Source organism: Alosa sapidissima, chromosome 2 (assembly GCF_018492685.1).
Source record: "Alosa sapidissima isolate fAloSap1 chromosome 2, fAloSap1.pri, whole genome shotgun sequence".
NCBI lineage: Eukaryota > Metazoa > Chordata > Actinopteri > Clupeiformes > Clupeidae > Alosa > Alosa sapidissima.
The window spans coordinates 44,150,353-44,176,493 of NC_055958.1; the positions used below are offsets into that span (position 1 = coordinate 44,150,353).

At 42.7% G+C, this 26,141-nt stretch overlaps 2 protein-coding genes across 24 annotated transcripts in view; both read left to right on the top strand.

Annotated features, from left to right (window-relative positions):
- The window catches only part of LOC121703415 (ribosomal RNA processing protein 1 homolog B-like), a 43,854-nt gene extending 37,824 nt beyond the window's left edge, over window positions 1-6,030 (top strand). For 20 of the 23 annotated variants that reach the window (XM_042084254.1, XM_042084256.1, XM_042084257.1 and 17 more), the window contains 2 exons: window positions 5,246-5,315; window positions 5,754-6,029. In XM_042084254.1, coding sequence (XP_041940188.1) covers window positions 5,246-5,315; window positions 5,754-5,965 — 282 coding nt within the window. In that variant the 3' untranslated portion in view covers window positions 5,966-6,029. Of the gene's footprint in view, window positions 1-5,245; window positions 5,316-5,753 lie in introns of all 23 variants that reach the window. The other 3 variants (XM_042084261.1, XM_042084255.1, XM_042084264.1) reach the window with 2 other exon arrangements.
- Window positions 6,031-9,993: 3,963 nt separating this feature from the next.
- Window positions 9,994-25,936, top strand: LOC121703897 (transmembrane protein 50B-like). The gene is made up of 7 exons (XM_042084382.1): window positions 9,994-10,129; window positions 10,512-10,648; window positions 22,355-22,467; window positions 22,658-22,725; window positions 23,105-23,200; window positions 23,330-23,387; window positions 23,598-25,936. The coding sequence occupies exons 2-7, from the start codon at window positions 10,556-10,558 to the stop codon at window positions 23,641-23,643; spliced, it is 474 nt and encodes a 157-aa protein (XP_041940316.1). The 5' UTR covers window positions 9,994-10,129; window positions 10,512-10,555; the 3' UTR covers window positions 23,644-25,936.
- The last annotated feature ends 205 nt before the right edge of the window (window positions 25,937-26,141 follow it).

The window sequence follows — 26,141 nt, forward strand, 5'->3', positions numbered from 1 at the left end:
CACACACACACAAACACACAGTTAGACACACACACACAAACACACAGTTAGACACACACACACAAACACACACAGAGTTAGGCTTCAAGAAGCAGCGTGAATCAGTGCGCTGTAAGAGTGGGAATTGTACCTATTTCCGAAACACTCTTTCTAAACGGAACGTGGCAAAATAATAGCTTTCTCTCAATTATACAGTATTTGTGATCATTTGGAGCCAAAATCGAGATTGAAATTAAAATTTGATTTATTGCACAGCCCTGCATCAACTCAAAAGGCCAAAATAGGGCTACATCAACACGATAGGCCTATGAACAATAAATAGGGCTACATCAACATGATAAGCCTATGTGGAGTGCAACTGGACTGGCCATGACAACCTCTGACTAGTTCAACTGGCCATGATAACCTCTGACTAGTTCAACTGGCCATGATAACCTCTGACTAGTTCAACTGGCCATGACAACCTCTGACTAGTTCAACTGGCCATGACAACCTCTGACTAGTTCAACTGGCCATGATAACCTCTGACTAGTTCAACTGGCCATGACAACCTCTGACTAGTTCAACTGGCCATGATAACCTCTGACTAGTTCAACTGGCCATGATAACCTCTGACTAGTTCAACTGGCCATGATAATAAATCGTTAGATTGAAATGTGAGCAGCAGCCAGTGGGGGAGGACATGTTGACAAAATAATTCAAAAGGCAACCGCAACTACATTGTGCATCTGCCCTGATTCTGATACCGTAACTACATTGTGCATCTGCCCTGATTCTGATACCGTAACTACATTGTGCATCTGCCCTGATTCTGATACCGTAACTACATTGTGCATCTGCCCTGATTCTGATACCGTAACTACATTGTGCATCTGCCCTGATTCTGATACCGTAACTACATTGTGCATCTGCCCTGATTCTGATACCGTAACTACATTGTGCATCTGCCCTGATTCTGATACCGTAACTACATTGTGCATCTGCCCTGATTCTGATACCGTAACTACATTGTGCATCTGCCCTGATTCTGATACCGTAACTACATTGTGCATCTGCCCTGATTCTGATACCGTAACTACATTGTGCATCTGCCCTGATTCTGATACCGTAACTACATTGTGCATCTGCCCTGATTCTGATACCGTAACTACATTGTGCATCTGCCCTGATTCTGATACCGTAACTACATTGTGCATCTGCCCTGATTCTGATACCGTGGCACCACCCCAACTACATTTTGCTGATACCGTGGCACCACCCCAACTACATTTTGCTGATACCGTGGCACCACCCCAACTACATTTTGCTGATACCGTGGCACCACCCCAACTACATTGTGCTGATACCGTGGCACCACCCCAACTACATTTTGCTGATACCGTGGCACCACCCCAACTACATTTTGCTGATACCGTGGCACCACCCCAACTACATTTTGCTGATACCGTGGCACCACCCCAACTACATTTTGCTGATACCGTGGCACCACCCCAACTACATTTTGCTGATACCGTGGCACCACCCCAACTACATTTTGCTGATACCGTGGCACCACCCCAACTACATTTTGCTGATACCGTGGCACCACCCCAACTACATTTTGCTGATACCGTGGCACCACCCCAACTACATTTTGCTGATACCGTGGCACCACCCCAACTACATTTTGCTGATACCGTGGCACCACCCCAACTACATTTTGCTGATACCGTGGCACCACCCCAACTACATTTTGCTGATACCGTGGCACCACCCCAACTACATTTTGCTGATACCGTGGCACCACCCCAACTACATTTTGCTGATACCGTGGCACCACCCCAACTACATTTTGCTGATACCGTGGCACCACCCCAACTACATTTTGCTGATACCGTGGCACCACCCCAACTACATTTTGCTGATACCGTGGCACCACCCCAACTACATTTTGCTGATACCGTGGCACCACCCCAACTACATTTTGCTGATACCGTGGCACCACCCCAACTACATTTTGCTGATACCGTGGCACCACCCCAACTACATTTTGCTGATACCGTGGCACCACCCCAACTACATTTTGCTGATACCGTGGCACCACCCCAACTACATTTTGCTGATACCGTGGCACCACCCCAACTACATTTTGCTGATACCGTGGCACCACCCCAACTACATTGTGCTGATACCGTGGCACCACCCCAACTACATTTTGCTGATACCGTGGCACCACCCCAACTACATTTTGCTGATACTGTGGCACCACCCCAACTACATTTTGCTGATACTGTGGCGTGTGTGCGTATGCGTATGCATATGCGTGTGTGTGTGTGGGTCACATTGTGCTGATACCGTGCTGCCACCCCAACTACATTTTGCTGATACTGTGGCGTGTGTGCGTATGCGTATGCATATGCGTGTGTGTGTGTGTGCGCGCGTGTGTGTGTGTAGGGGTGTGGGTCACATTTTGCTGATACTGTGGTGTGTGTGTGTGCGCATGCGGGTGCGCGAATGTGTGTGGGTCACATTGTGCTGATACCGTGCTGCCACCCCAAAATAAACATGGAAGAACCACTGGAGTGCATCTGTGTGCGTGTGTGAGACGCGTTTGTCATAAAGCATTGTGTAGCTCAAATCTGAAGGGTCTTATCGGTGCGTGAGAGAGAGAGCGAGACAGAGGGAGAGTTTGTCATAAAGCATTGTGTAGCTCAGATCTGAAGGGTCTTATCGGTGCGTGAGAGAGAGAGAGAGAGAGAGAGAGAGAGAGTTTGTCATAAAGCATTGTGTAGCTCAGATCTGAAGGGTCTTATCGGTGCGTGAGAGAGAGAGAGAGAGAGAGAGAGAGAGAGAGTTTGTCATAAAGCATTGTGTAGCTCAGATCTGAAGGGTCTTATTGGTGCGTGAGAGAGAGAGAGAGACAGAGGGAGAGTTTGTCATAAAGCATTGTGTAGCTCAGATCTGAAGGGTCTTATCGGTGCGTGAGAGAGAGAGAGAGAGAGAGAGAGAGAGTTTGTCATAAAGCATTGTGTAGCTCAGATCTGAAGGGTCTTATCGGTGCGTGAGAGAGAGAGACAAAGAGATTACACACCCTAATTGATAAACAAGTAAACCAAAACAAAAAGAAACAAATTACGCCTGTTTTATTGATTTTAAAAAAGCTTTCGACTCCATTTGGCACACAGGCTTATTCTACAAAGTTATACAAAGTGGTGTAGGAGGTAAAACCTACGACCTGATAAAATCAATGTATACAGGAAGTAAAGGCGCAATAAAGGTTGGAAGCAAAAGCACAACTTTCATATCCCAGGGACGTGGAGTAAGACAAGGCTGCTGCTTAAGCCCAACCCTATTTATTAACATTTACATAAATGAATTAGCAAGAATCATTGAAAGCTCCACAGCACCCGGCCTTACCCTACAAGACACTGAGATCAAACTACTGCTCTTTGCTGATGATCTGGTACTGCTCTCACCCACCCAACAGGGATTGCAGCAAAACCTAGATCTGCTGGTGGAGTACTGCCAGACTTGGGCCCTGGCAGTAAACCCAAATAAAACCAAAATAATGGTATTTGAAAAGAGATCCAGATCTCGGATACAAAAACATAATTTCACAATAGGAACAAACACCATCACACACACAAATGACTACAAATATTTAGGCCTAAAAATAAGCTCAAATGGAAAATTCAATGTTGCAGTGAATGATCTGAGAGACAGGGCACGCAGGGCTTTCTATGCCATAAAACGGCAGATCCCTGTAGAAATCCCAATCAAAATCTGGTTGAAAATCTTTGAATCAGTGGTTGAACCAATTGCCCTCTATTGTAGTGATGTGTGGGGCCCACTTACAAACCAAGATTTCAATCAATGGGAAAAACACCCTATTGAAACCCTCCATACAGAGTTTTACAAATTCATCTTAAAAGTACACAGATGTGCCACAAACAATGCCTGCAGAGCTGAACTAGGCCAATATCCTTTAATTCTAAAAATACAGAAAAGAGCGATCAAATTCTGGAAACACCTGAAAAGTAGTGACCCCTGCTCATTCCATTATAAAGCCCTTCAGTACCAGGAGATGAACAGGAGAAGAAAAATGTCCCCTAACTAAGCTGGTCCTGAGTTTGATCTCATCAGACCACTCCACACACACAAATTCCCCACTGACACCGCAGCATCTGAATCACAAAGCAACTGAAATTAGGATAAACCAAATTACAAAAACTATTAAACAAAATTACATAATCCACTGGAAGAATCAAAGTAAAATGCAATTCTATTTGGCCTTAAACAGAGAATATCAGCTAGCACCCTACCTGACACACATTCAAGACAAAAACCTGAGAACCACACTGACAAAGTACAGACTCAGTGAACATAGCCTGGCAATAGAAGTGGGAAGGCACAGACAAACATGGCTGCCGAAAGACACTAGACTGTGCCACCACTGTGACCTAAACACAGTAGAGACAGAGGTACACTTCCTGACACCGTGCACAAAATATGTTAACATTAGGAGAACTTATTTTGAAAAGATGACACATGTCCTCCCTGAATTCCTGCAAGCGAGCGATGAGGAGAGGCTTTCATTCCTCACTGGAGAGAAAGAGAAATGCCTCCTCCTTGCCGCTCAATACGTATATTCCTGCCATAATGAAAGGACCTGCTGATGTGAAACTTACATTATCTAAATATGAACATACACTCATACATACAGACACAGACACACACACACACACGAACACATGCCCACACAAACATGCAGACACACACACACACACCCTTCTCCATTGCCATAGTTCATAATTCATATTTGTGTACAATTATCATTATTCTGTTTTATTTGTGATTTGTGTGTTTCCCCCTCCTCTCCTCCCCATTTGATGTATTTGACCCAAATGCTTTGGCAATACTGTACAACGTTATGGTCATGCTAATAAAGCTCCTTTTGAATTTGGAAATGAGAGACAGAGAGAGTTTGCCATAAAGCATTGTGCAGCACAGATCTGAAGGGTCTTCTTATGAGAGAGAGAGAGTTTGTCATAAAGCATTGTGTAGCTCAGATCTGAAGGGTCTTAACGGTGCGTGTGTGCAACATGTGATGTTTTCCATAAAGCATTGTGTAGGATCTGTGAACGACTACATGCAGGAGAGATGAGATGCCTTTTCCAAATCAATTTTAAGCCGTTGTTTTGTTTGGTTTGTGTTGTGTGTGTGTGTGTGTGTGTGTGTGTGTGTGTGTGTACGTGTTCTATCTTAGCAGGGTCTTCACACTCCACAGTCAAAGGCAAAGAAAGTGACGTTCGGACTAAAAAATAACAAGACAGCGGGTGGGTGAGAGCTACATCTACACACACACACACACACACACATACCTACACCCCTACACACACACACACACACCCCTACACACACAAACACATTCCTACACAAACACACTCCTACACTTTCATTGATTACATGAGAGGGATGTGAGGCGATTTTCTTATCAAGCATTCACACATTTTGCCATTAACCTTCTCTGACATCATCTAACTTTAATGCCTGTGTGTGTGTGTGTGCCCATGTGCGTGTGTGCCCGTGTGTGTGTGTGTGCCCGTGTGTGTGTGTGTGCCCGTGTGTGTGTGTGTGTGCCCGTGTGTGTGTATGCGTGTGCGTGTGTGTGTGTGTGTGTGTGTGCCCGTGTGTGTGTGTGTGTGTGTGCCCGTGTGTGTGTGTGTGTATGCGTGTGTGTGTGTGTGTGTGTGTGTGTGTGTGTGTGTGTATAGAGTTCAGGAAGTCGGACCGCAGCTCCCTCCTGAGTCCTGGGGGTGTGGCCCGCGTGCCCTTTGACCCCCAACAGAAGCCCCGCTGCTCTGCTCTGAAATCCCCAGAAGCCACACCCCTGAAGAAAGCCACACCCCTGAAGAAAGCCACACCCCTGAAGAAAGTGAAGAAAGCCACACCCCTGAAGAGAGCAACTGCAGCAGACTTCTTCTGACAAGAGAACAGCTGGGAGAAGAGAGAGAGAGGGAGAAGAGAGAGGGAGGGAGGGAGGGGGGAGAAGAGGGAGAGAGGGAGAAGAGAGAGGGAGAAGAGAGAGAGAGAGAGAGAGAGAGAGGGAGGGAGGGAGGGAGAAGAGAGAGGGAGGGGGGAGAAGAGAGAGAGAGAGAGAGAGAGGGAGGGAGAAGAGAGAGGGAGGGGGGAGAAGAGAGAGAGAGAGAGGGAGGGAGGGAGAAAGAGAGAACAGCTGGGGAGGGTGAGGGCAGAACAGTCTTGTATTTTTTAACTGTTCTTTTTCTGTCTTTTTATTTTTAACTCTACTAGTAAAAGCTATAAGTGAAACTCAGTGCTTATGTGTGTTATTTGTGTGTCATTTGTGTGTGTGTGTTGTAGGGCTGTTGGAAAGAATTTTTAAAGTCTGATATAAATCGAATAATTAAAAAATCAATACTATTCAAATTTGGAAATTACTATTCGAATGTGGTGTTTTGGGAAGTTTTTTTGTGTGTTGGCTAACTTTAGCTAGTATGTGAAAACAAAATGCTTTTGTCACGTCTAATGCACAATCTAAATATGGCAGAAGCGATGCACCTACGGAGATCACCACTGACCATTTCAGCGATGTGTGGAACGTTTTTGGATTTCCATCAGAAAACGGAAAAATAACAATTAGCCTAACGATGTCGTAATCTGCAGAATATGTAGCAACGTGCAGCCTGAGTGCACATCTGATAACGCTACACCTTGACAAGCTGGGTAGAGAACGAGGAACCACGCAGCTAAAGCAGGCAAGAATTAGGTTTTTACCTACCTCCTCTAGGCTATGTCCGGTGCTTTTGTCACTTCTCTGATGGGCATAATGGTTCATGGAATCGCGGGCCGATAGAAAAAAAGAAAGCAAACTTTACCCCATCAGGAAATACTTGCTAATTTGGCGTCATCAAACAGGCAATCAATAAAGTGGTAGTGTATGGGCGTTCATTCAGTGTGTGTGCGTGTCTGCACAAAATAAATTGAAACCACTCAAGTTGCACAGATATCGTCAGAGCCGGACAGTAACTGAGTACATTTACTTGAGTACAATTTTGAGGGATCTGTACTTTACTCGAGTATCATTTTTGGGGAGTACTCATGACTTTACTCAAGTACATTTAAGAGGCAAATATTGCACTCTTTACTCCACTACATTTATATCCATAACTGTGAGTACCAGTTAGGCTACTTCTTCTAAAAAAAAATAAAAAAAATCTCAGAAACCCTCAATTTATTGTTTCCCTCTCAAACGTGATCGGATTGTGCAGGCGCCACTGATTGGGACAGCCTATCAGCAATCACCTTCAGCTTTCCGCCAAAGTCAACTCCATGGTCAGATTTAGATAAGAGACGAAACGGTGGATGAAGACTCAGCAGGTCCATCCCGGGAATGTGTCAACCTGTGGCCCCACCTCGCCAGACTATTTCAATTTTCTGAACAAGTTAATGATAGTTTCGCTTAAAGTGTTTCAATTACAAAATAGTATTTTGTATTTGAAATACATATTTTAAATACATGTATTAGAAATACTGCCCATCCCTGGAAACATGGTAAAAAGATGAAAATGACTTGATTTTACTTTCAATTCCTTTTACATTCTCCAAGGTACTAACATTAACATTTTTTATAACATTTTCATACTACTATTGCAGTAGTAATGCAATATTTAAAAAATGTAGGCTACTCTTGTACTCCAAGTACTTTTAAAAACAAGTACTTTAGTACTTTTACTTAAGTAGGCATCTGACTGTTGTACTTTTACTTGTACTTGAGTAAAATTTAGCAAAGGGTATCTGTACTTTTACTCAAATAATAAAGCTGTGTACTCTGTCCGCCTCTGGATATCGTTGGTAGACTGAGCTTTTGTTCAATATAACAAGTCAACCACACGTTTATAGTGGCATTGGCAATGCATAAGCCCGTTTATACAGTGGATAGAGATGCATCGTAAATAGTAATAATAGGTAAAATTTGAGCATTAAATATTTGAATATAATTCGATTATTAAAAATAATAATGAATGAACTTCAAATTGGGTTGTAAGAAGATTGACAGCCCTAGTGTGTTGTCATGTCGGTGTGCTTATGTGTGGTCATTTGTGTGTGTGTGTGTGTGTGTGTGGTCATTTCTGTATGAGTGTTTCATTTCAACACAGATTAGACAGATAAGCTTTAAAAAAAAGTCCATCAGCAGTTCTTTACGTAGTTTTTCTATTTGACAGGCGATCATTTTAATTTTAGTAATTTAAAAAAATGATATCCTGTCTCTGGTTTTAAATGGATCAAATCCGTCTCTGATTTTAAACGGATTGAATCCGTCTCTGGGTTTAAATGGATCAAATCGGATCAAAGCCGTCTTTGGGTTTAAATGGATCAAATCCGTCTCTGGTTTTAAACGGGTCAAATCTGGGCGAATATGGGGTGTTGGACGTAGGCTACTAACAAGGTAAAAGGTTTCAAGTTGAAGTCTTAATATTTGTCTTAATATTTGTCTTAATAAATGTATAGTTGTCACTTGTCACAGATCAACTTTATAATGAAATGTGTGACAGGCAGGTTATAAGTTAAAATAGGCCTACGGTATTATATATCTCACTCATAAATAGACATAACATTCTATAAAGAGAAACAGTCTCAGGCGAAGGCTGTTTGTATTGCACACTGTTTAAAGTGATAAGTGCAAGGCAGCAGTATTGCACATTTATTTGATTATAGTGCTAAGTACATTCCTGGTGAGGCAAGACTATCAGAGTGAGCCTGGTGGTAGGAACTGTTGTTTAGTCTTGTAGGCTGCCTGGCCCCAGTATCGCCTGCCGGATGGTAGCAGAGAAAATAGCTGATGTCCTTGATAATGTCTGATAATGAGACCCGATTTTTGAAAAAAGGTCCTATGTTCTCCGGTCTGTCATTTTTTCCACCATCAGTGCTAAAATCCACGGCAAATGGCTACAGGCCATTTGATGCACATACCCAAATAGGATAGGCCTAGAGGAGAGATTAGGCTGTACATTTTGTTTACAGGCTTTTGTTTTTGTCACATTTGGACAGTTTAAATAAACTAAACTAAAAAAATAATAAATACTGATAATAAATACACTCAGGGTGCGATTTGGTGGGGGGTGGAGGGGATCAACTCCCCCTCTGTTTTTTACATCCCTACCGTACTAGTTTGTACAGTGTCGGTATAGAGATTAAAAACTGTCCCGATTTTCTAAAGATAGCCTACCTCAGCCTCTTCATCTCATTTTTCGTCAGGACTATAATAGCCTAAGGACCCATTAAGGAACTGCAGGGAACATAGAACCCTTTTTCAAAAAATGGGTTCTATGTTCCACGGCAATTAGCGGGGAACATAGGACCTGGGGAACATAGGGGTGACCCTGGTTAATGCAGCTGTACACTGACATACAGTATATGAGATAAAAACAAACGCACTACACATCGAAACCGATAAGTAATTGCTCTGGCTAGTTGTTATTACTGTTATAACCCTTCCAGTTAATCCAGTGTCAGCTTCCATGTCACAGACCACTTGACTTCACTGAAGTAGGGAAAGCAGTGGGAAAACCTATCTGCCTCAGTTGCTCACTGACATGTTGCACAACACTGCCATCTACTGGTTGTCCAGGGGAGGGTGAATTTGCAAGTGCGAATTCGGGGGTATTTGTTTGTGGATCGCTGTGTATTTAGAATGTCTCAAAATGACGTCATCCACAAATCCACATATGCGATCCACAAATGCAGAATCCAACGCCTCCCACACATAAAGCCAAACATATTTATTTGCAAATGTCAAAAATATATTTACAAATACACGCATATTTGTACAAATTACTTTAGATATTTGTATGTCACATTTGTATATTTGTGTTTGTGTATTTACAAATACACGTCTATTTGTGCATATCTTTTCGAGTATGTACAAATCTTTATGAGACAATTCTACCTCCATATACCACACTATGAGGGGACCAAAGGAGGGGACAGTCATGCAATATCATTAACCCTCCCAGACGCTAGAGGTCCCTGTTGTGGTTTACCTCCACTGGAAGCGTCGGTTATGTTTTGTGCCGTGATTGTAGGTGCTACGCGGTGGTGGTGAGTCAAGACCGTCAAGACCTGTAAGCAGGTGAGTACGGAGAGACAATGTTCTGACAAACGGCTCACATTGCAGAAAGAGTATTAATGCACGAGATTATATCCAGCGGGCCTTTTACGCGCGTGGCTTTCAGAGAGTTCTCGCGTGTTTGTGTGCCATACACCTGTGGTAGCCTACCGAGCTTGAGATGATATCAAGCTGGGGCGGAAATGATAACGTTAACCTACATGTCAAACCATCTTTACGCCGTTATCACGTTATAATCAAGGCTTTTGCATACTGTCTATTTGTTTTAACGTAAACTGCTGTGAACTAAACCCAAACGGAACCGGGTCTAAACTCGCCAGTCAGTCTTTTAAATCACAGCTCTCCTCTCTTTCGCTTTCGTTTTGACCCGCCTTCTTCTGTCCAGAACCAGCAGCGAACGGACTGAGTAGAAGACCGCAAGCGAGGAAGATGGCCGGGTTCTTAGATAACGTTCAGTGGCCTGCGTGTCTCGACCTGGGGGAGAAACGCAACACCGTTGCGTCCGTCGCCGCAGGAGTCTTGGTGAGGAAGTCTGTGTTGTATGACTGGCACGTGAGGAGTAGCCTATTTGCAAGATTTGTGGGAAAGAGATTCTAAGGTGTGTGTGTGTGTGTGTGTGTGTGTGTCAGTGGCGGATGCTGCTCTTTGGAATAGGGGAAGTTCTTATATAAATGGTCAATTATTAAATTAATATTATTAAGGTACCATATTGTTCTTTGAGTGCAAAAGTGATCCCAAAACCCAGAATAGACCAAACAGTATGAACTTCTGGCAGCAGGCTTGCCTACATTTTACCAGTTGACTTTGGGGGAGTTTGAATAGGCTATTTGGTAGCCAGTGTTGGGATCGTTACTCAGAAAAAGTAATTTGTTACAAGTTACTCGTTACTTCTTCAAATTCAAGATAGTCATTTTGGAAAGTAACTTGTTACTGTTACTTTACTTTTGAGTTGGTCTCTAACCAAGGTGCAACATTCAAATAGTAAGGCTACACTGTTAATATTCACACTTTCAGATTCAACACTGGTCAGCTAAAAGTAGCCTAGGCCTACTTTCACACCTAACAATAACCTATATTAATTTGGTCAAATATGGTGTTTTGTCCATAAACCTCACATTGCTGGTATTATAGCATAGGGTTTGGTGCCAAAAAGCAAATATATTCTACAAGGTGTGCAAAAGTGGGCCACATAAACAATACAACATTATAAAACATTTTTGGGCTGATGATTGATCTCTTTAACAAGAAATTGTGCCTAAAAAAAAAAAAAAATACTTCAATATCAATACTATCAATTCATGCCTATTAGTGTGCTTGAGTGTAGGCCTAGCCTGCTCTGTCAGTTCTTGTCTACACCCATTCAGAGTACAAAGTGCAGAGATCTCTGTTAAATCAAGTTTAACCCTTAGAACCCTAAGCTGTTTTTAGGGCATTTTCAATACCTTTATTCATAAGAATTTATTCTGGTCATTGTGAGTCCCACACACACATATTAGATATTGTTTTTTTTTTCAGCAGAGTCTAGGCTATCCAGATCTGCCATCATGTCATGTATTAGTACTAGCATTGATTTTATTTTGATTTGATGAAGCTTATTATAAAAACTCTTATATTTTGACCTGTATCTCACCACAGCAAGCTCATAGCTCTACATGCATTTCATGTGTGTGTAGGGCAGACTGTCCTGAATCGGGCAATATAATTGCCATGTTGGAGGGATACTCTGGGGCTGAGCAATTTACAGAAATATGTGGTGTGTAATTCATGGAAATAAATGCCATTTTTTATTTAGTGATGAAAAATGACCTTTCTGCGCTCCATATCTATGACACGAACTGATCTGACCTGACTTGACCCAAGTTTGCGTGTTAGCATGTGTGCCATAATGATTCTCAACTTTTTACTGCATTGCCATGAACAAAGTAAAGGCAAAAAAGGTGTTTCTTTGTTCAACAAATTGGGATGCAATGTGAGCCTTGAATTGGATGCCATGCAGGAATTTGCTAGGATCTCAAAACCGGATTATGAACATGCTTTGCCGTAGAGAAACACACAATAGCGTTGGATTATAAACATGCTTTGCCACAAAAACAGACAAAAACATGGGGTAAGTCCAGCTATATGAAGTTATTATTTTGCTGTCACTTCGTCTGTTTTATAACCCAGAAGGATGTACTTGGTATCAAATGATAGCTCTGTGTCTCCTCTTTCATCTGACATGCGTGGCATATCTATCCGATCACGGGTCCGTGAGTAATTCAAACGAGGGTAATGGGTGTGCAGCGTTGGTTTGTGTACATGACGTTAATATTTTGCAGTCACTTCGTCTGTTTTTATAAGCCAGAAGGATCGATATACATGGTACCAATGGATAGCCCTGTGTCTCCTCTTTCATCTGATATGCTTGCCATATCTATGCGATCACGGGTTCGCGAGAGTAATTCAAACGAGAGTAATGGGTGCGCAGAGAAGTATAGACTGTAAATATGTCCTTTTCATCCACAGATGAGACATATTCCACCTTTCATACACAGAATGCAGCTCAAAGTGCTTTACATAATAGCATTGCAATAGTCTATCCTTGAGATGAGAAAACATTAATTTCTTGGCATCTGGTAAGGAGAAGGACTTCCTTATCTTTGAAATGTTCCTTAAATGTTAAAATTAAGTTTTGGTGATCTGTTTTATGTGATTACTTAGTGCTAGGTCCTGGTCAATTATAACTCCCAGGTTTTTAACACTTGTTAAAATGATGAGATCAGTAGAGAAGTGGAAGATCACTATATGTAGCCTGTGATGTGGATAGGATATCCCTCATCTTTTTAGAACCTAAAACCACGACTTCTGTTTTATCTGAGTTCAAAAGCAGGAAATTATTAGTCATCCATGTCTTTATAGCTCTTATACATGTGTCAAGTTTGGCTAACGGGGTTAATTCATCAGGTTTTATGGAGAGGTATAGTTATGTATCATCTGCTAAACAACAGGGGCCCCAGTACTGAGCCTTGAGGCACTCCATATTTTATCATAATCTGGGTAGATGGTTTATTATGGACCTGTACAAATGTACCTGTATGATCTAAACCAAGCGAGTGCTGAGTCTTTGCCCATCAAATTTTCAAGCCTAAGTAGTATGTCATGGTCTATGCTGTCAAAGGCAGCGCTGAGGTCCAGGAGGACTAGTATCGATACAAGGCTAGGTTTTTTGAGGGGCTTAATAACAGATGTCTTAAACGACTGCGGTACATGCCCTGATAGAATTATTTATAATCCAGAGCAAAACATTATCCAGGAAGGGGAGACCAGTCTTAAGAAGGTACAAATAGGGTTTAGTAGACTAGTTGTAGATTTTGATGAGGACATTGTGGAGGTGAGATCTAATGTTGAGATCTAATGTTGTGTATATGTAAATGAATTAAATGTTGTTTGAGGTCTCATCTGTGATTAAGTGATTTTGCTATCTTTCCGCAATGGAGTATGTGTATTTGGTGAAACTGATTGGTTATTGATCGTATCTCTAATTGTTTGACATACAATCATAATACTGACATACAATCATACTGTTGAAAATAATAAAATAGCTGTTTTGTGAACTTTATTCAACATAGCCAGTGATTTAGGCAATATTTATGGTGTTAATTATAGTGAAATATACAATTTCACAAAAATAGGGTTAAAACAGGTAAAAAAAATTGAGACATCATTTTTCTCCATGTTCAATGACCTCTAAAGACAGTCCAACTACTCCAAAAATTAACATTTCAATCCCACAGAAACCACATAGGCCCCCTGACTATTATATGTGTGTGCTTTAAAGGAACCGTATGTAAGAAATGTATTTCAATTAATCATGAAATGGCCCTGATATGTCACTAGACATTAAGAAATCATGTTCATTTGAAATACTTATATCACTGACAACAGTAGTCCGGCCAGGATATTGTCATTTGCAGCCCTCAACTGATGTTGATGTTGTGTTTTGTCATGTCATGTTGTGTTTTGGCCTGATGCGCCACCCTCCACGTTTACGTCCTCTACCTATCTACTACCTACCTATCTACTAATCACAAAGTCAGTAGTGTTTCGGCATCCGGGTTGGCAACCTCGAGTCAGGAGGGAGGGGGAGGGGATACACCGCTCTACAGTAATTTGAAAGTGATTGCAGTACCAGTTTTGGCCACAATCTTACATATGGTTCCTTTAACATCAGTAAAGCTTTGAGCTTCGTTCAACATTTTGTTCTTCCATTGGAAATGACTCCACAGATGCTGCCTGCATCTTCTCTGTTTTTGTTGTTTAGAAAACATTTGAAGTCTTCAGTTATTGCATTAGGTAAAAATTGTTTGCTGGTAACCCGCCACAAATAGCTTACAGATTCTTGCTTACATACATGCTCATTCCCTCTCCAAAATGTTCCCACTCTGTAGGCTGGCCAAGTGTGTAGTTCTGCTGCATAAAGTTGAACGAACAAATTTGTTTATTGTAGGTTTACAAAAAAATATAAATAACCTACTGTCAAGCAGTCAATTGGCTACAGTGCAGTCAGAAGTAGGGCAAATTAATTTATGACGTGGGCCAAACAGTTGCCTCTATTGCTTGTAGCCTTAAAACGTCCGCTAGATAGAAATCGCCAACAACATTGTTTTTTGCAGAAGTCTACCAGTGTTTCCCACAGAATAGAATTCTATTTGTGGTGGTTGTTTTGCAGAATTAACTTGAATGCAACAGTTAAACGAATTAGCACAGTTGGTTATGATGCTAACCAGATTTAAGCACAATTTAGTACAACCTGGAAAATCATTGTGTGGTGGTCAATGTTGATATTGTGGTGGGCTGCCACAAATAAGTCAATGTATGGGAAACACTGTCTACCCTAGGCTACAGATCAGTTGTTGTCTGGGGTATACTACGAAGCACGCATATCTAGGCTATGTAGACATATCGAGGCTTCACAAAGCCCTGACTCAGGGGTATACAGTGGGTCCCAGTTAAGTTTGGACGGGTTCCTTCATGAATCACGCACCCCATTTTCTCAGCAGAAATGCCACAAACTGCAGTTGACACAAACAACCACAAGGTGTCACTTGGGAGTTCTGCCACTACTATTTTTGATGCGACTTGACTTACTGCTTCCATGACACAGCGGGGGCACGGGAACTTAAATTGATCACGGTAGTTTAAGCTTACACTTGACAAAACATTCTAATATGAAAATGTAGATGCAATTGTTGTAAAATGGTGCAGCTCCTTTTAAGAAAGCACCGTGTGCAGGGATGGAGAGAGAGAAAGCGAGAGGGGATATGTGTGTTAGATGCGTGTGGAAAAAGTACGTGCTGTTGAGACTGGAGCGAGTCATATTCAAAATGATGCAAAAAATAAATCCGCAGATAAAACCAATTATCCTCATTCATTGCAACCTCCGCATGCCTGCTTGCCGACGTTCAAACGAAAAAGATATCAAAGCACCTTTTGTGTTTGAATGTAGCACGAAAAAATGTTTAAACAGCTGGACAAATGATTTAGCTAATTGATTATAGCCTGTACACCAGCAATTGTTGAACATTTACCTGTACAAGTACACTGACAGTAGCCCAGCCTAACAGCATGTAGGATACTGTAGAAATTTCACTTAAATTGCAACCGCAACATGCCTGCTTGCCGACGTTCAAACAACAACGAAAAAGATATCAAAGCAATAAGAGGGTTGAGTCTGAATGACGCTGAGTTTTAGACACCGAGTTTTTGAAGTTAAGAATTATTTTCGTATAAAAAATTGGCATTCTTCAATCTCCTTCACTGACGCCTATGGAAAAGGCTTAACGTCCCAAAACAATGATCAATGAACATCAAATTTCTCTCTCATATTGCTCCTCATAACCATCTATAAAAAAAGTGTTTTTTATTTTCTTTTTGAGCATGTCCGAATCCCAGGACATAACGCACTGGTCCTTATAATAGGCTCGAGATATAATTCCAAAGGGGGCAGATACTGCACTTAAAACTTAAAAAGATTGAATGAAGCTTCCCGAACTTTGAAATTGCGATCAGTGACTGGCATCAGGTGAACGAAGCTTTTCGAAGTTGAGCAGGCTATTAAAAACTATTTGCGCACCTCATGTCACAGGAGAGACTGGGCTCTCCCTTCTATGAATTGAAAAAGACGTTATAGGCTACCTGCAAACTGGCCTATGATTTCATTGCTGAGTTTGCAGCAAAGCAAGAAAATGTTTTTTTTTTCCTGAGTCAGGATATGCGAGTCAGTGTCATTTATTTGTCCTATGTTAGCCTACAGACCAGTAGCCTACATCTTATCAATAGTTTGAATGTCGTGTGTGTTTCTGCTCATTGACAAATACCGTTCAGCACAATGATTCATGCCCAATTAATTCCCCCTGTTAAAGTGTTCGCCTTTGTTACACTATTTGGTTTCGTGATGTAGCCTATGATAAACACCATATGTACGGTGTTCATTTTAGGACATCCTCAGACTCAGGTGTCAGACTCAGAAAAACATCGGTCATCTTCAGACAAAACAGCCTCAGCGTCAGAAAAACCTCTGTCATCTTCAGACAAAACTGCATCAGCGTCAGAAAAACCAGACTCAGGTGTCAGACTCAGAAAAACATCTGTCATTTTCAGACAAAACTGCCTCAGCTTGAGAAAAACTTCTGTCATCTTCAGACAAAACTGCCTCAGCGTAAGAAAAACCTCTGTCATCCTCAGATAAAACTGCTTCAAACCAAACTGCCTCAGAAAAACATCTCTAAGGAGTCAGGTCTCAGAAAAAACGCTGTCAGAAAAAGTGGAGTCAGGTCTCAGAAAATCAGGTCTCAGAAAAAACGCTGTCAGAAAAAACAGAGTCAGGTCTCAGAAAATCAGGTCTCAGAAAAAACGCAGAGTCAGACGAAAAAGTCTCAAATGAAAAGTTATTGTGGGGACAGAAGAAGACGACGGATACAGAACGGTGAGTTTAATATTATGCTTAATACGTTATTCTGTCACTGGCAGGGTAGGAATTTCACGGCGGCGACGACGGCCGTGGTAGCCCCTTGCGTTGGCCGTGAAGCCCCTTTGAAAATCATAGGTTTACAGGCCACGGTGGCCTTGGTGCCCCCTTCTTTCAATATTCTGCTTTGTGTCCTACTAATAGCGATTTTTATTTAGCCTGCGGCCTGTCAAAAATAATCTTAGCATTCACAGCGCAAATTAATTTAGTCTTTTACGCAGTGGAGAAAGTGACATCGCAAGAAAGTGCCTCCAAATTCACCCATTCTTCTCAGTTGAACTACTCGCGAAGTAGCCTATTCATCACACAGACATCACAAGTGATGTCACATGAAAGAGCTTTTTCTCAGCTTTTCAACGATGTTAGCCGATAATTGCTGTGTTGAACGGTTCGCGAGAAAAGTAAATAATATAATTCAATTTAATCATACATTCTACTGAAGGTTTTGCGTCCCATGATCTCCCTACCCATTCATCTCGGTGGAATACTTCACGAACCCTTCTTTTAACACATGACAAACCACATATCAGAATAAACAGCAGACCTTACCGAACATAAAGGTGTAAAGCAGTCCCCTGTACAGTTAGCCGTTCCAGAGTAATCCAGTTTTGAATTTGCAGTAAATTTCGACATGCATTGATGTCTCCAAATTTGGGCTTTAAGTTTTACAATGTGTTTAAATTGCTCCACATGATTTCATAACGGGCCAAATACAAAATAAATGTTACAAATATCGCCTAGATATTGGTAAATCAGAGGACGGCTGACTAAGAGTTTATGAAAGTAGCCTGATCACAAAATGCTAAGCATGCATCTAGGCTATTTGAGTTTCTTAAAGATGAGCTGTGCTTAAATTTAAATTGTTCAATACATGATTTCATAGCAGGCCAAATATAAAATAAATGTTATATATAGCCTAGATATCTGTTTTTATTAGATGATCAGATGATTTACAGTTATATGTAATATGTCATGTTTCATGTTTTTGTAATGTTTCATGCAATGATGCAGGTCTACTGCAGTGAATAGGCTAAATACAACTTTAATCATTTTTATAGCCTACTACTGTATAGTTAACTTTGGCCTTGGTGCCCATGTGGCCTTTGTGCCCCCCACCAAATATGCCCAACTGAAGGCCAAGTGGCCTTGCCCCCAGAATGGTGAAATTCCAAGCCTGGTCACTGGCATGTTATATTTGGTGCTTGGTTAGATGTAGAAATTATAAGTAAAGGTAGAAAGTGATCCAATGGTATACACATTGTAGGAAATCCATGGATGTAACTTAGCTAACCTCACTTCGCTAGTAACATTAGCAGCTGCTGTAAGGCACATACCGGAGTAAGCTACGTACTACATACAGCAAAATAATTTGTTTTTCGTAGGATTACGGTACATTCAATGAGCTAGGGAAAAGTGGGTTAAACATTTTTCCACCACGAAAGTCCAGAACGACACCTGGACCATTATTTCTTACTTTTGCTAACCGTTTCCCAGTTGTACACTACCTACCAGTAAGAAACCTGCATCATTATCATCACATCATTATTCCCAAACCCCCATAAAGACAAATGTGCTATGTCATGATGTAATACCATATAATACCATTATGATAATACATGAAATAGCAGGTACCAACAACAAGGCACATTTCTCTAAATAAGTTAAGATAACATCTCATATCAAATGAATTCAACAACGCTGCAGTTATTGTCCCCTGGGGATTACATTTCAAGTACCTGTCTATCTTTATGTCTGTCTATTATTGTTGTGCAATGACAATGACAACTGCTAACGTTTTATAATGGTATTATATGGTATTACATCATGGCATAGCACATTTGTCTTTATTTAATACTTAATACTTTTCTGAGACCTGATTTTCTGAGACCTGACTCCACTTTTTCTGACAGCGTTTTTTCTGATACCTGATTTTCTGAGACCTGACTCCACTTTTTCTGACAGCGTTTTTTCTGAGACCTGACTCCTTGTCATGTTTTTCTGAGGCAGTTTGGTTTGAAGCAGTTTTATCTGAGGATGACAGAGGTTTTTCTTACGCTGAGGCAGTTTTGTCTGAGGATGACAGAAGTTCTTCTGAAGCTGAGGCAGTTTTGTCTGAAAATGACAGATGTTTTTCTGAGTCTGACACCTGAGTCTGGTTTTTCTGACGCTGAGGCAGTTTTGTCTGAAGATGACCGATGTTTTTCTGAGTCTGACACCTGAGTCTGAGGATGTCCTAAAATGAACACCGTACATATGGCCAAATATGTGACTCAGCTAATGTTATAGGCTATAGAATTGCCCCTCTTAAATACAAGCTGATGTAGCTTATTAGACTAGGCTACTATTAAAATACACCGACGGTAGCCTTGGCTATGTGTAAAGTAAGCTATCGCATGATTTCATGCACGTAAGTGAAAAGGGCCTTGCATCTGTCAAGTTCGCACAGGGCCTCGCACCCCCTTGCGACGGCCCTGCAGCTCCTAAGACAGCGAGGGAAAAAGTTAAAATACGCGATAAACCCGGGAAAAGTTGACAGGTTTGTTTTGGTCCCGGTGATTATTTGTGAAATTGTGCAAACGACAGCCTTTTCAAGGAAGGTGTCGTAGCATGCAAGCTCCCAAATTGACCCAGTAGCCTACAGAAGGCATCAATAAATTGTTGGGAATGGGGAGGGTCATGCGTTTTATCACTTTGGAGGGTCATAGAAAAAAAAATTGCTGGCGAGGGAGGGTCACGTCTTTTTTGACTAACGCTCCCAAAACTCCTCCGGTAGCCCCTTAAATAAATAACGAACAGTCCCTAATTGATTAATAGCCTGTAGGCCTACACCAGCAATAGTTGAACATTGACCTGTACAGGACATTGACAGTAGCCCAGCCTAACAAGCAAATGTTGCAAAAGACATCAAAAGACGCAATTAATCAGAAATAAATAATGTAATCTGCATCGCTTTATTTAACAAACTGCAAGCAACAAGAGAATTGAGTTCGCTGTGAGGCCAAACCCAAGAGCAGAGCCTATCTGTTAAGGCAGTCGATAGGCTATATGGTAACGAGCTGTGTGTTATTGAACTAGATAACAGACGTCGAAAATTTACTTTATTTTCCATACGGAGAAATAACATATGCAGAGTCTAACCAAGGTCAATCTTGGCAAAAAAAGCCCTCAAACCTGAAAACACATGAGGCAAAAGTGCAAAACATCACAAAACTAACTAAACTAACATGCGCATATTTTTGTATTGCAATCATTGCAGCCTACAGTTGTAACAGCGCGTTACAACTAACCCCGCTGGGTCACGTTTCTTTTAAGATAAGATAGCTCCTATGTGTTGACTACATGTTTCAAAACGGTGTTCATTTTTAGCCTACAAGACGATTAGTCAGTGAGCTGCACCCACAACTCAGTAATCGAAAGACAAGTTGCCTACCACCTATTTACTTTGATGCCTTCAAAAAACGTTTTGCTGTAGATCTACGTGAAAACACGTCCATACGGACTGAAAATTTGTGGAACACCGTCTCATAGTAATGTGATTAACTGACCAATATGTCCCGATCAACCATCTGCAACTAGGAAAAAAGTCCATGTTACATTTAACATTGTTTACATTTTTACTTTGTGCCCCGCGCTCCCCTGCAGCTTTCTGAAGCGGTGTTTCTGAAGCTGTAGGCCTAACAACACATACCACCCTGACGTGAAACCCTTAACGTAGCTTTATGTCCCAAAACGGCAACAAGTCGTTTTACTCCCCGTATGCGCTCATTATAAAGAACATTTAACGTGTCACAAAAACAGCTATCAAGTAATCATCAAACGTCTTATAAACAAGTCTTGCCAGGAGCAACACCTTGCAAAAAATTATAACAAATAGGCCTTTATACGGCTCTGCTCCTGCCTAGATTCGAACTCAGAACTGCCTGAAAGTTGCAGACCTGTTCTGGAAATACGTGCATTAACCCACTAGACCGTCAGACAACGCTATCTGCTTCGAGTAGGCCTATTGGGTAGGACTGTAGCCTACACTGGTTGCTGTGGCACAGTCTTGAGTGACCGAATTCGTTTTCCTTTGTCATATGAATGCTGTCATTTTGTTAACATTACTGTTAAGGAGATGCTGTAGGCAAAGGCTATATTTCAACATCGTTAGTGTAGTAAAAAAAACAGAACTATTCACAAGGTTTCTGGGCAGCATGTTCTGTTAGCAAGCGAACTTCTCATGACTGCCGACAAAGTCTACTGCCAGCTGACGAAGCTCTCATTTTAAAACATTAGGCTACTGAGAGACAGGCACTGTACAATCAAGAAATCTTGCCACTGAATCCAAAGCTATGTTTAACTTTATGTACAAAGCTTATAGGCTACAGTGGACTAGCAATGTTGCAGGGGCTGCTAAAAACACAGAGAAACAAACTGTAAACTCGGCCAATCACAGCCCTTGCTCGGCCAATCACAGCCTCTTGCTGTCCGGTTCGACCGCGGAACGCCACAGCGGACTATGCTGCCCCCAAGCGGCTGCAGTTGTACTTACATTTCACCCAGCTGCGTGAATCACCTTGATCGTGAATGAAGCGTCAATTTTTAACTGGGACCCACTGTACGTTAAGTGATACTACGATAGCAGTTATGTGATATATTTGTCAAACTAGGCTTTCAGCTCAGATCTGTGCGCGTTCTCGGTGTTGGGATGACGTTGGCCAATCGTGAAACGTGGAGACGCACAAGACCACCTCTATTTAAAAACAATTACTTCCGCATTCATGAGCGATAGCTTAATCTACACTGCGGTCATTTTTTGTGTCTAGTCTATAACATCAAATGTGATAACATTTTGTAGTAGGCAGTGGAATAACTATTGGTTTCCGTTTGTGGTGACTGCTGACTGAGATGAGGGATGAGATTAAATAGATCCTGGAACTTAGCCTGGTCAGGAGCAGGCTAGCTCTACAGAATAAATCGCCATGGTGACTAATACCATAACATATCCTGCTGCCCCCTATCCTGCTTTTGTGCAACTGGATCACGGATCAATTGAGTCAGGGTAACCAAGATATCCCGGCTTAATCCCTTATCCTAGTTTTGTGCAATAGGCCCCTGGTATGTGTGTGTGTGTCTGTGTACGTGTGTAAACATGAGTGGTGTTTTGCATGTGTCCCTGTGTTGTGGGGTACGTGTCTAAGTAATGGGTGCTGGATGTGTGTGTCCTTGTGTGTGTGTGTCAGTTCTTCTCCGGCTGGTGGGTGATAATAGATGCAGCGGTGCTGTACCCATCTCAGGAGCAGCTCAACCACGCGTTTCACACCTGCGGCGTGTTCTCCACTATAGCCTTCTTTATGTGAGTGTGCACACACACACACACACACACACACACACACACACACACACACACACACACACACACACACACACACACACACACAAAACACACACGCACACAAAACACACAGACAGACATCAGCAGAAAGGCCTGTGACTGACTAAGGTGTGTGTGTGTGTGTATGTGTGTGTGTGCGTGTGCGTTTCAGGGTAAACGCTGTCTCTAATGGTCAGGTGAGAGGGGACGTATATGGAGAAGGCTGCTTGGGTCGAACAGGTAGCTAGGATTACCCCCCTCTCTCCCTCTCTCTCCCTCTCTCCTCTCCCTCCCTCTCTTTCTCTCTACCTCGCTCTCTCTTTGTCTTCTCTCTCTCTCCCTTTCCCCCCCTCTCTCTCTCTCCCCCTCTCTCTCTTCTCCCTCTCTGTGAAAGACTCAGTCTCTCTCACTATGTCTCCCTATGTGTGTTTTCATCTCACTCTCTGTGAAAGACTCAGTCGTCATTTCTGCTCTGTGTGTGTGTATGTGTGCGTGCGTATGTGGATGCGCGCGCGTGTATATGCTGTGCGTGTATGTGTGCGTGCGTGCGTGTGTATGTGTGTGTGCGTGCTGTATGTGTGTGTGTGTGTGCGTATGTGCCGTGTGTGTGTGTTCACAGGGGCCCGCCTCTGGCTGTTCCTAGGCCTGATGTTGATGTTTGCGTCTCTGATTGCTGCCACCTGGATCCTGTTTGGAGCTTTCGTCGTTGTTCCCTGTGAGTATGTCAGTTATCAGTGAGTATGTCAGTTATCAGTGAGTATGTCAGTTATCAGTGAGTATGTCAGTTATCAGTGGATCAGATGTTTATTTAATATTTATTTAATTCTCTCTGCCCGTCTTTCAGCCAGACTGGTCTACCCTGGCCTGTCCATCTTCTTCCAGAATCTTTTAATCTTTTTCAGGTACAGTCTTAAGTCTCTTAACACACACACACATACGCACGCACACAGGCACATACAGTACATGTATACACATGAACACATGCTAGAGTTGAAACCGTATGTTTCTGAACTTGTATAACCTGCCCTGTCACATGCAGTGATCTATACTCATATAAGCTGTTTGTTTGTGTGTGTGTTTGTTTGTGTGCATGTTGTTTTGCTTTCTTGCAGTACACTCATCTACAAGTTTGGTCGGACAGAGGATCTGTGGGGATAAACTGACAACATTAAAAGTGTGTGTGAGCGCATACACACACTCACCCACACACCCACCCACACAGACCCATCCATACACATATGTATGCATACACACACACATGTATTCACACACACTCACACTCTCACTCTCACACACACACACACACATGTATTCACACACACACACACACACGTATGCAGCAGAGTCGTCTATAAAGAGAGTTTGACCAACTAGGGAAACAAATGGTCTGAGCCATCCCTTTATGCGATTTGTTCAAATGGTCTGAGCCATCCCTTTATGCGATTGGTTCAAATGGTCTGAGCCATCCCTTTATGCGATTGGTTCAAATGGTCTGAGCCATCCCTTTCTGCGATTGGTTCAAATGGTCTGAGCCATCCCTTTATGCGATTTGTTCAAATGGTCTGAGCCATCCCTTTCTGCGATTTGTTCAAATGGTCTGAGCCATCCCTTTATGCGATTGGTTCAAATGGTCTGAGCCATCCCTTTATGCGATTGGTTCAAATGGTCTGAGCCATCCCTTTATGCGATTGGTTCAAATGGTCTGAGCCATCCCTTTATGCGATTGTTTCCGAGGTGGTCACATGGTTAGTGGACGCCATGTTAGATATCAGCATTCTTCAGATCCCCGTTGACATAGTGCAGGGAATAGTGAAAAAACAGTGAGCAGGAGCACTAGTGTGAGAGCAGGAGCACTAGTGTGAGAGCAGGAGTGAGCACTAGTGTGAGAGCAGGAGTGAGCACTAGTGTGAGAGTAGGAGCACTAGTGTGAGAGTAGCAGCACTAGTGTGAGAGTAGGAGCACTAGTGTGAGAGCAGGAGCACTAGTGTGAGAGCAGGAGCACTAGTGTGAGAGTAGCAGCACTAGTGTGAGAGTAGGGGCACTAGTGTGAGAGTAGCAGCACTAGTGTGAGAACAGGAGCGGGCACTAGTGTGAGAGCAGGAGCGGGCACTAGTGTGAGAGCAGGAGCACTAGTGTGAGAGCAGGAGCACTAGTGTGAGAGTAGGAGTGAGCACTAGTGTGAGAGTAGGAGCGGGCACTAGTGTGAGAGTAGGAGTGAGCACTAGTGTGAGAGTAGGAGCACTAGTGTGAGAGTAGGAGCACTAGTGTGAGAGTAGCAGCACTAGTGTGAGAGTAGGAGCACTAGTGTGAGAGTAGGAGCACTAGTGTGAGAGTAGGAGTGAGCACTAGTGTGAGAGTAGGAGCACTAGTGTGAGAGTAGGAGCACTAGTGTGAGAGCAGGAGCACTAGTGTGAGAGTAGGAGTGAGCACTAGTGTGAGAGTAGGAGCACTAGTGTGAGAGCAGGAGCACTAGTGTGAGAGTAGGAGCGGGCACTAGTGTGAGAGTAGGAGCACTAGTGTGAGAGCAGGAGCACTAGTGTGAGAGTAGGAGTGAGCACTAGTGTGAGAGCAGGAGCACTAGTGTGAGAGTAGGAGCGGGCACTAGTGTGAGAGTAGGAGCACTAGTGTGAGAGCAGGAGCACTAGTGTGAGAGTAGCAGCACTAGTGTGAGAGTAGGAGCACTAGTGTGAGAGTAGGAGCACTAGTGTGAGAGCAGGAGCACTAGTGTGAGAGCAGGAGCACTAGTGTGAGAGTAGGAGCACTAGTGTGAGAGTAGCAGCACTAGTGTGAGAGCAGGAGCACTAGTGTGAGAGTAGCAGCACTAGTGTGAGAGTAGGAGCACTAGTGTGAGAGTAGGAGCGGGCACTAGTGTGAGAGCAGGAGCACTAGTGTGAGAGTAGGAGCACTAGTGTGAGAGTAGGAGCGGGCACTAGTGTGAGAGCAGGAGCACTAGTGTGAGAGTAGCAGCACTAGTGTGAGAGCAGGAGCACTAGTGTGAGGGAGCACTAGTGTGAGAGTAGGGGCACTAGTGTGAGAGTAGGAGCACTAGTGTGAGAGCAGCAGCACTAGTGTGAGAGCAGGAGCACTAGTGTGAGGGAGCACTAGTGTGAGAGTAGGGGCACTAGTGTGAGAGTAGGGGCACTAGTGTGAGAGTAGGAGCACTAGTGTGAGAGCAGCAGCACTAGTGTGAGAGCAGGAGCACTAGTGTGAGGGAGCACTAGTGTGAGAGTAGGGGCACTAGTGTGAGAGTAGGAGCACTAGTGTGAGAGTAGGAGCGGGCACTAGTTCCCCTGTGAAACGTGTGGGCGCAGCACAAGGTCAACATAACAAACTGGAGGGCAAATAATGACTCCAATTTATCTCTTCCACTTCAAAAAATATAGTAATACTACACGTTATGGGAAGGGTTTATTGATGTCTGTTAATAATAATGATAATAGCCTACTAACAATGCGATAAAAGTTACAGTTTTTTTTCACCATCAAGTAAGTTTAACCTGTCCTCAGCGATGGGTGAACTACGAAAGGTTCTGTCAGGACTCAGGAGACTGAAGAGGAAAAGGTAAACACTGCTCTAAGACTGATTAGACCATTGTAAAGGCCTATTTAGGATATAGACGTGATCACTCACTACACTGGAGTATTTCTGCAAGGGTC